This window comes from Sturnira hondurensis, unplaced genomic scaffold, assembly GCF_014824575.4.
Source record: "Sturnira hondurensis isolate 20B ecotype Veracruz unplaced genomic scaffold, ASM1482457v3 Scaffold0002840, whole genome shotgun sequence".
NCBI lineage: Eukaryota > Metazoa > Chordata > Mammalia > Chiroptera > Phyllostomidae > Sturnira > Sturnira hondurensis.
In genome coordinates, this window is record NW_028075471.1 from 27,027,923 (window position 1) to 27,038,875 (window position 10,953).

At 48.7% G+C, this 10,953-nt stretch overlaps 1 protein-coding gene across 3 annotated transcripts in view; it reads right to left on the minus strand.

Annotated features, from left to right (window-relative positions):
- Nucleotides 1–5,998, minus strand: part of EEPD1 (endonuclease/exonuclease/phosphatase family domain containing 1) — an 81,687-nt gene extending 75,689 nt beyond the window's left edge. For 2 of the 3 annotated variants that reach the window (XM_037041145.1, XM_037041143.1), the window contains exons 1-2: nucleotides 5,556–5,998; nucleotides 4,220–5,216 (exon numbers count right to left, since the gene is read on the minus strand). In XM_037041145.1, coding sequence (XP_036897040.1) covers nucleotides 4,220–5,097 — 878 coding nt within the window. In that variant the 5' untranslated portion in view covers nucleotides 5,098–5,216; nucleotides 5,556–5,998. The remainder of the gene's footprint in view (nucleotides 1–4,219; nucleotides 5,217–5,555) is intronic. The other variant, XM_037041144.1, reaches the window with a different exon arrangement.
- Between the last annotated feature and the right edge of the window lie 4,955 nt (nucleotides 5,999–10,953).

Here is a 10,953-nt window from a genome sequence, read left to right on the forward strand (position 1 = left end):
TGGCCCGAGGACAAGACGTTTGGGAACAGACACGTCTACTCCCAGCTCTGAAATCAGATGAAAGCCTGGCTTCAAATTCTTATTCCAACACCTCTATTTCTGAAGGTCATGAGGATGCTATTCAGCCCGAGCCTCAGTTTCCACAGCTGCCAAAGCAAGTTTCACAATTTCTCCTTGCAGGGGACTGCTGAGCTCTTTGCCCCCAGATGCTCTGTCTGGCTGCACGTATCCGCTCCTGTCACCCAGAATGAGCCCCGTATTCATGTGGGAAACATACAACCAGATATCAGTTACACTCAGTGACTTTCCCCGGCCCCCCCAAATCTGGGTTTCCCAGACTATTTGAGGTTGAGCCATGCGAATTGATTCACAATTACTTGACTATTAAATTACAGGGCTAAGGTGACTTCTGAATTCAGCGTCGGCATGTCCACAGCAGCCATGAGATGCGTATTTTTCAACAAATGAATCAAATGACAAGATGAGTTGTGTCTATGTTGATTCTAGCAACCAAGTCTGATGAACTAATATCTTTTTTCACAATCAGTAAGCCAGGCACTAATTCACCTTGTCCTTTGCTACAGACAGACATGTGACAAAAAAAAAAAAGCATATTTACACCATTATAAAGCTCCAGACTTTGACACGCTTCCTTTTGCTGGAGACCCTGGGGAAACTGGATGAGTGGAATACCAAACCTCCTTATTTCTTTTAGAGATTATCTGTCCATTTCCCCAGGATTATTTTTTCAGAAACCAAAAACTCCTCAGCCAAAAAAAACAAAAAAAGGAAAATCAAATAATCTCCATTCCATACGTTGGCTGTCACCAAATTTTCGCAAGGACATTTAGCGGAAGCATTCCTGTTTCAGTCTTGCACCATACGTCCTGAGCAAGGAAGAAACATTACCTAAGACTGAGATTTGGCAAAAGGAATCTCAAAACCTGTCAGTTCCCTGTCACACATCCTGAAGGCTCATGGTGACTGTTGACTATCTACTGTCCTGCCTCAGCCTTCGCAGGCAAAACAGAGCTCCCTGGAGCTCCCAGATGCCATCCACAAATGCAGCAGCACCTCAGGGCAAGGTCGGATTGACACTTTGGAGTCGCACACAGGTGCCTTTGCTCTAAGAACACACCTCCTAAAGCACGGGTGGCAAACACAAGGCCCTCAGGCTGAATCCGGCCCTCCACCTTGTTTTATCTGGCCTGGCACCTTGTTTCTACCCAGCAGCAGCGCTGAGCTCTCATTTGACTGTTAAGAAGCAGTTACATTTATGCAGTCCTAAAATTACATTCGGCCCTTTGAAGGCAACCACGAGGCTGATGGAGCCTCCAGTGAAGATGAGTTTGACACTCTGTCCCAAAGCAAACCCACAGAAAGGAAGACCATCAGTGAGCCACTCCCTTTGCAAATGAAGGACCTATTTTTTTCTTGAACTACATTTAAAAGATGAAAAAACTGAGACTTGGAGAGGTTAAGGAATTTCACCAATTTAACACAGAGGAGGTGGAGCCAAGGGTGTGTGTGTGTGTGTGTGTGTGTGTGTGTGTTTAACGTGCTTACGACAGATTTCACGTAAGGAAATGTGACTAGCACATGCCATCTGGCAAGTGTTCTGGAACGAGCAGAGTGTGGGGTGCACGCACAGGAGAGGATGAAGGTGACTTGCTTACCCAACACAGCGTGCATGCCAAGAGCACAGCTCTAAAGTCAGAGGGTCTGGATCCGAGTCCCAGCTGAGTCACTGACATAAGCTGTGCGACAGAGACGAGTCACGGAACTTCTTTGCTTTTTGTTTCTCCTCTTTCAGAGATGGGGATCACTAATCAAAGCAAGCCTTGCGTTCTTCCTGGAGTTACTGGGGACGCCAAATGAATGGGAAAGCTGTCGGAGGCTGTGAGGGCCAATCCAGAAGTCAGGTAACCCTTGCTTGTACACAGGAATGAAAAAAAAGAGCTGCCCAGAAACTCACCTGCATCTATCCTTGCTCAACCTCAATCTATTTCCTCTTACTAAGAAAGGGATCCATTGGAATGTGAAAGATTTTGTGACTTGGGATGAACACACAGCTCTTGCAGAATGTGCCTTGCTGTTCTGAGGACACATGATCCACTCTGTCACAATCAGCCATCTCTCAGAGCCCTAGGATAGTCACACAGGCCCTGAGCCTATCACTTCATGTTTATCAGACCCCAGTAAGGTGGCTGGAGTGCCCAGAGCACCACGCGCATTGTGAACAGACAAAAGGAGCCACCACTGCCCAGGACAATGGTTGTGGCCCTGTGTGAGAAATGAGAGAGGTGGCCCCTGTGAACCAGACTTGCTAAGGCTCCTCCTTCAGTGCCCCTGGCTATCCCAGGTCTGCCCCACAGGGTGCAGTTCACTCTGAGGCCGGCTATCTCCTGCTCTCTCTCCTGTTTTCTATCCTTGGCATTCATCTATTCTAAAGGCCAAATAAGCCCTTCAAATTCTTACCAGAAAGAGCGTCATATGATTGAACAAACACAGGGATGATCAGAACAATCAAATACACACACACAGCACCTAGAAAGCTCTGGATGGGTTGACTGAACCTGTCAGAAAAGCCGGCACTGGGGGAGGGGAGCACTTTATAGAGCAAGCCGGAGGGACAGATGATTGCCTGACACATACTACAACGGGGCTCAACCTTGTGTGTGTGCCAGAACCAGCTGGAGTGTGTGAGAAAACAGAGAAACCCAGAGTTCCCGAGTCAGCTGCAAAGCCAGTGCTGGTCCAGAGAAGGCACTTGAAAAATCGCTGTCATTGTAAATGAGTTGGAGCTGCTCAGACCATCATTCTCACTGGGGCAACTTCAGATCCTGATTCATCCCCTTCCACCCACACAGTGAGCCTTAAGGAAACCCTTGATGGGAATTTAACAGCCATCTCACCCCCCTGTCCTCCCTGCCCCTTACACACACCCATACTGCTATGGAAGAGGACAATTACCAAGCATCCTGGAGAGATATCAGGGCAGAGCCCAGTTCTCACCTGGGTACAGGATGGTTTTGCAAAAGGAGTGAGTTATGCTGCAAATCAGAGGCCACGGCAGTGCAGGAAGAACGCTCGGGGAATCCCGGGCGCAGGTCTCTGAGCTGGTACACGGTCTCTGCACCCACAGCAATGAGAATGTGCCACTGGGACCATGCCAGCAAAATGTGACCTGGTTTTCTTTTCACCCATTTATCTCGACGTTCTGCCACAGTGCACTGTGATTCCCACCCCCACCCTGAGAGCGCCAACAACCCAGAGCAAAGGAAAGTGGTCAGTCGCCACCAGCACACACCACCTCTATAGGGTGTCAGGCTCAGAGGATCTCTGGCCTGGAAGGGACCGTATAAATATCTTTCCTTCCCAAAGCTGATTACATTATACAAGTCACTATTTTACTAACAGCAGGAGTTACCACTAAGATAATACTGTTTCAGTTTTAAGGAGGGGCCGGGAGTTGGCGGAAGTTCCTATGGAGAACATTGTTGTGAATAATGTAAACACTTCAATAAGAGCCCATCCCACAGTCTCTTCTGTGGTTCAGACGGGGAAATGTGGCCCATATTCATCATATATCAGTGAGACCTTTTCTGGCTATGAGACGAAAGAGGTCACATTCATTTAGCACTGCAATTGGTGAGCCTGAATACCAAATTCAGGCTAAATAAGGGAAAAAGAATGAAGAGGGATTCATTCGTGGCACTTTGGCAAATATATACCATTCGTGTGTTTGAAAATACCTGGTGTTTCAGCTGACTTTGTGCACACAAAGGGGCACATTTGGTGAAACAAATGTGACTTTCCTGCTCATTAAAAAAATCCGACTAGCTCTTTCTCACATGCAAAACTGCACTGTATTTCCCACACTCTGATGGCCTGGTATGCTATAAACCCACAAAGTCTTGAGTCAAACACCATTTCTTCAAGCAGTAACACCAATACAACCTCCACTTACCCACAAATTTTTAAGTCATTCTCAGCTATACCACATTCAGGATACAGGCCACAAGCCCAAACAGCTCTATTCTGAAAATTCTGAAGGAGAGCTCAGCTACAGGTGACAGTACCTGGCTGGGACCTCGAGGACACTCATTAAGTAGACTTGCCCTCGTCCTATGCCAAAAAGTCCCCTCGTTGGCATGCACAGATGAGCCCATGCAAGGCTGCCTGCACCCCTTGCGCCCCTGGAGGTTCCCGTGCTCACCTGTTTTCCAAGAGCGTCATGCACACCACCTCTCGCACCCCGGGGTTGTTGGCCTTCTCCACCGAACAGCCCTGCAAGTTCCACGTGGCCAGCCTCAGCACAGGCCGCCCGTCCCTTGTGCCTCCAAAAGCCTCCACTGAAGGCCGAGTGGAGATAATCTGGGTGGGCCCACCTGGCGGCAGGTCCAGGTCCTCACTCTGCAAGCTCAGGGAGGTGGGGCTGGGGTGAGGCTTGGCAGTGAAGGTCAGGCCCCCGTTGGTGTGGGTGGACGGCGGCCTGGACCTCTCCGCGAACACCTGGTGCCGTATCTTGTCCAGAAAGGCGGCATTGATACCGCCCATCCTCACCAAGTCCTCGACGCTGCGGAAGGGCCCGTGCTCCCGGCGGTAGTCCACAATGCTGACGGCCATCTTTTCCGTGAGTCCTCGGATGCTCATGAGCTGAGCCGGGGTGGCCGTGTTAATGTTGACGCGCGGGGTGAGAGGCACGGTGGTGGACAGGTGGTGAGGCTGCTGCTCCAACAGCAGGTCCCGCCGCAAGGAGCTGGGAGAGTGCTGTGCAGAGCTGCCCTTGCTGCTCACGCAGATCTCGAACTTGACCTGCTCTAACTTGGTGGCGCCCACGCCACTGACCAGTGCCAGGTCCTCCACCTTCTTGAAGCCACCGATGTACTCACGGTACTCCACGATGCTGCGAGCCACTGCACGCGTCACCCCAGGCAGGGTCATCAGCTCCTCCTCCGTGGCCGTGTTGATGTTCAGCCGCTCCTGATTCACCAGGATGTTGCTGAAGTTGCAGGCTGCACTGAACTTGCGACTATGGGACAGGTCTGAGGGGTCCCGAGGAATAGAGCGGTGGCAACCCAGGGTGCTCCCCATGACCGGCCCAAATCAGGGGCCCTGGAAGGCCTTGCCACCACAGAAGAACTCTCTGACTAGGAACTCTCTGTGCCTTATAGGCACAGAAAAGCGTCCAACAGTACCTTTCACTTGGGCACCTGGAAAACAAATTAATAAACACACAAATCAATGGAATCAGCTAATTAGTTTGCATTAGCAGTCCCTACCTAGAACCGGAGTTCTTAACCAAGAATCCCGGGCTGGTGGCTGTCCTTGAACCCTGAACACACAGCGAGGCTGGCCCCTGTGGATTTCCTCTGGAAAGGTCTAGTTTGATCCCACTGAGATCCAAAACGGCTTTAAGTCGCTTCTCTTGGAAAGATACCTATCCCCATCAGCCTGCACCTCTGTTCCTGCCGGAATTCCTTGCTCACAAGTGTGGGCACGGAGGTTTTCATTGACTCCCACCAGAATCGCCACCGTTCCCCGCGCCCCACCTCTCAGTCGCTACCCCGGGCGTCCTTCTTCCACCTGCGGCTCCGAAGCCGGAGCCCAGCCCCGAACAGCGCTGGGCCCTGCCTCCAGCCTTGGTGCAGGCACGGTTGCAGGTCAGGGGCAGGGCCACCGCGTCCTTCCCACGCCGCTTCGGGCCGCGCGTCCCGGCTCTTTCTGCGGGAGAAACTCTCGGAGTCCTTCTCCCAGAGCCGACAGCGCTGCAGGACTGCGGGGCAGCGACACCCGCGGCGAAAGCCGACCGCTGCGGCCGCACCAGGACTTGCAGCTTCGCCGCAGTTGCGCTGATCCAGGCAAAAAGTCCTGCGCTTCACTCGGACTCGAGATCTGCCAGAACCGCATCCAGTGCCCAGCACCAGCGCCTGGGTCCCGTTCGCCGTCGGTGTCAAAGCCAAAGTCCGGGCCGCGCCGCCCGCGCCTCCGCGGGCAGCACCAAGACCACGCCTCCTCCTGCGCTGCAACTCCTCCCCCTACTCCCAAGGGCACATGGGGGCGGGGCCAGAGCGTGGGGCCGGGGCCTGGGGAAGAGGAACCCCAGAGCGCGGGGGCGGGGCCCTGGAGTGCAAGGGGCGGGGCTATGGCGGGGCGGGGCCACAGAGCGCGGGGACGGGCCCGAGAGCGTGGGGGTGGAGATAGAACTCAGGAGCGCGGAGGCGGGACTTAGGGGCGACGGGGCGGGGCCGACACCCGGGCGGCTGCAGCGAGTCACTGGACGGTTCTCGTGTAGTGGCGGGTCCTGATTTGGGATTGCTACATTGGACCGCGGCTGGTTGTGCGGGTTGGGGACTGTTTAGTCTCACCAAAAGCGAGACTTCGCAGCTGCCTTTCGAAGGGCGGAGCCCCACAGCCTCACAGAGGAGAGCAGAGCCCAGGTAGGGTCGCCGTCTGGCCTCCAGCCAAATTTCGTTCGTCTTTGGCTCATGGGGCAGGGGCCAGGCACTCCTGAGGGTCAGGGACTTCTTGGTTCAGTCAAATTTGAGAACTTTCTAGAGGAGATTGGGTGGGATCTTTTTAACTTCTGCCATCCACCTCCCACCCCCACTTACTACCTTTTTCCACTAGAGTATTACCTTTGCACTGCTCACACAGAGATGCCCTCAAACAACACTAGTGACTCCCTGTGGGGATGTGTTCACAGAGGTCACTAACAGGGATGCTCATGTGCACATTTAGCACTGAGTAAATATGCATGTTTCCTTAAGTATTAAATCTACTCATTAAGAAGGAAGGAAACGCTAGTTGGGAATGACAATTTACTTGTCATTAAAGTAAGTAATCATTAGTTGCTGCATTACAGCAAGTAATCTTGCTGTAATGCAGCAAGATTAAAGATTCTGCTGCAATACAGTGGATACATGAAGCTAGAGTATTTGATCAAACAAACCATATGGCGATACTGTTAAATACTTTGCCCCTGGTGTTCTCTGAAGTTTCATTCCCAACCGAAGTGACCAACGCTTCTGCTTTCCAGTCCAAGGGCTAGGTCAGCTAAAACAGTAACTCTCAGGGAAGACAGGTGTGAAATGAGAGGCTGCCGCGGCTTGGTAAAATGCTATTGCCTTGAGTCACGCTCTCCTACTAGTCGGGCGGGGCTCTTAATTGCAAGTGAGAGAAATCCAACTCTAACTAACTCAGACAAAAAAGGAGGGGGGTGGTTAAGGAGTAGATTTCTGTCCCTCAAGCATGCCTGCAATCAGCTCAAATGACGTCATCAGGACCTGGTCTGAACCTCTCCATCCATCAACTTCCATTTGCTCCTCCTCGCCAATATCTCGCTACCTTATGCCCCACCCTTCCTCCTGTAATCCTATTGAAATAAGAAAAAAGCCATTTAAGAGAAGCACTTTCAGAGGAGGGAAAGGTTTTCGTGGAGCAGAATGCCTTGCAGGGCCTTTGTGGCTACAGGTAGACAACCCCGGGTCATGGCTAGTTGCAGTAGAAATAGAGAAACCACGTATTTTGTATCCAAACCAGGACACGTTGGAGCGCGGTGAAGTTAACAGTGAGAAATCCACTGTTAACTTCACTGGCACAGCAGGTATAACTGGGTCTGATTCCCTGTAAACCTAAGCCTGCGTTCCCCTTGGTAGAAATGAAGCTAAACTGTTGTGCATTAAAATAAGCAAAACCCAGTGAGATGGCTAAATTTGAAATGACTGGCCTTAGCAAGTGTTGGTGTGAGGACCTGGAGCCATTGAAACTCTCACACATTGCTGGTGGGAGTGTAAGATGGTATGACCACTTTGGAAATCAGTTTGGCAGTTTTTTAAAAAGTTTAACGTATAGTCCTCATATGACCCAAACTGTTCCATTCCCTAGATACTTACCAGAGAAAAGAAAGTATGAAATCCTAGGAGCTTTACTTGATATACCTGAAATCCAGAAACAACCCAAAGCTACCAGCAGAAAATGGATAAACAGATTGCGGCATACCCATACAAAGAAATACAACTGAGCAATAAAGACAAACGATGAATACACACAATACTGAAGAATCTCAAAATCTTACTGAATGAAAGAAGCCAGGCCAAAAAAATAAAAGAGAGAAAGAACACAGTGTATGGTTCCATTTCAACAAAACTCTAGAAAATGCAACTTAATCTACAGAGAAAGATCAGCAGATGTGGAGGGGACACAATGGCAGGAGGGAGGCACGAAAAAGAACCCAGGAAACTTTGCGGGGGATGATGAAAATGTTCACAAGGGCATGATTTCAGGGGTATATGTATGTCAAGACTGATAGAATCCTAGACATTAAATATGTGCAGTTTAGTATACTTCAATTCACCTCAATGAAGTTGGGAAAAATCTTCAAAAATAAAAAGGAATGCTTCTGAAACTTAAAGGAAAAAAAAGACAGGCTTACTTTGGGGAGGAGTAAGTGACCCAGGGTGGGGAGGAGGGAACAGACAGGGAGCAGAGGATGCCCCCCAAGAAGCTGAGTGTGGAACTGGCAGAAGAGAAGCCCAGTGAAATTCCCCAGTGATGGGTGAGCCTGGCAGATGGGGTACCAGGAGCGCAAGTGCACTGTCATTGTGTTAGGTTCCGAATACTGAAGTGGTCTATTTTAGCATATAGATGTGATCCTCTGGCATTGTATTCCCAACAAGGTAAGCCGATGCCACAGCTCCAAATTCAGTCCCCTTTATGACTCCTCGACCTTTGTCCCATTCTTAGGATGAGCTCGCCAGGCTTTGAAACCCCTGAGGGAAAGTGCTTTTGGTTATTTGTTGTTTTGTTTTCCAGTTGGGTCATGAGAATTTTGAGGTATTCAGGGTCCTTCTCTTGTAAAGTGGTAGGTGAGTACCTTGTGACAGCTCCTATAATAAAGCAGGCCTTCCACGGACATGTAGAAGGGGGTATTGAATATCGTATATTCTGCTCCTGCAATAAAAAAATGAGAAAAAGAAAAAAGAATAAAACAATAAACATGAGAAACATTTAAAAATTAAAGAGTGAGAAAAAAGAAGAAATGAAGAAAAGGCAGAAGTAAAATGAGGAAAATAAAAATAAGAAAAAATAGAAGGGGAAAATAAGAAAATTCTTCAATGAGAAAAGTTAAAATAAAGGAACAAAGAAAAATGAGCAAAAGAAAAAAGAATAGAGGGGGAAAGAAAACTAATAAGCAATATTGACAAAAAAGTCAAAGAGAAAAAAATTGGCATACTCCTCAGGTGACTAAAAGCATTTCCCAACCTGGAAGAACCACAAACCTAGGCTCAGCCAGGGACTTACACAGGTGCTAGAATTCCAGAACAATGGCTCCTTAAGGGATCAGAGCAAGAAATGCACCTATCATATCTGGGGATACTTCACAGTGATTTTCTTACCTCCAAGAATCCTTAACTGTTCCCAAACCAATAACAACAAAGCAAAAACAAGAGCTTTTTGTTCATGTGGATGGAAAGAGTTTCTGGACTCAATTCCAATGTGGGGGAGGGAGCCCCTCCCTCCCAAAACAAACAATTCTCAGACACCATCAGGGTGTCCAAGAACTCAGCTTAACTCCTACACTGTTTGCCCAGAGATAACATCAGATTCCATGGGGTAAGAAATCCTTCAATCCTACAAGACTGGACGCCCCCCCACACACACAAACACACACACTTCTGGTGCCAATCCCAAGGCCAGGTTGTTACCTGGCTTCTGACCCACTGGCTATCAGCTACAAATTGGAGGTTCCAACAACACCCTCCTCGGGCTCGAATAATTTGCTAGAACAACTCCAGAACTTAGGACAACCCATTATTCACTAGATCATTGATTTATTACAAAGGATATTAAAGGATATGATCAAAGCCAGATATGAGATTCATAGGGCAATTTCTCAAATAAAGGGTCTTCTGTCCCCTCGGACCTTGGGGCCAGCATGGTGGAAGCCTCCTCGTTCCCCAGAGTAGGAGCTCTCTGGAAAAAACAGACCAATAAGCTGCCCCCTGCACCAGGTTTTTATGGAGGTTTCATTACATAGTTGTGATGGACGAAGTCATTGGCTACTGCAATTGAACTCAGTCTCCAGCCCCTCTTCCCTCCCTTGGGGTCAGGGGACCAGACTGAAATTCCCAACTTCTAATCACAGGGTTGATTCTCCTGGCAACCAGCCCCAACGCTTGGGTGGTGTCCAAAAGTCACTTCATTAACATAAAAGACACTGTTATCACACTCAACACTTATAAATTCCAAGTGTCCAGGGAGCTGTGAGCCAGCAACGGTGGATGAAGACCAAATATCTTATAAAGCACAGCATTGTGGTGGAGAATAGCAGTTAAAACCGTAGGGTACTTCAGCGCCCCTGTAGTGCTGGTTTGAAAAGTAGTAGTAAGTTTTGACTTTTAAAAAGCTTGTAATGTCTACATTTAAATTTTAAAATCTTTCTCTTTAAACTCTGAGTGATTGGTCTCAGAATGATGCCAAAGCTGAACTGACATCACAGTGCTATACAGCAAGCTTCCTTTGCATGAAACAATGTAACATTTTTGCCTAGTTTGGTATTAGGGTAATGCTGGTCTCACAGAATATGTTCAGGAGGTATTCCTTCCACTTCTCTCTGCTGGGAGAAATGGTAAGGACTGGTATTATTTTCTTCCTGAAATGTTCGGTAGAATTCACCAGTGAACCCATCTGGGCCTGGTGCTTTCTTTCGTGGAAGGTTATTCATATTTATTCAATCCCTGTAAGAGACATAGGCCTATTCAATGTGTCTACTGTGTAAGCGGTTTTTTTCCTCTCAAAATGAAATTTTGAAAGTGAGTTAATCAAAACTTTCCCATGACAACAAACTAAATACAAAAGATTGTGAAAAAAACACTTCACATGTAGGTCCTATGCGTCTGTTTGAAGATGTGTTAGCCTATTTGCCAAGGGGTGGCTGCCGACAGACAG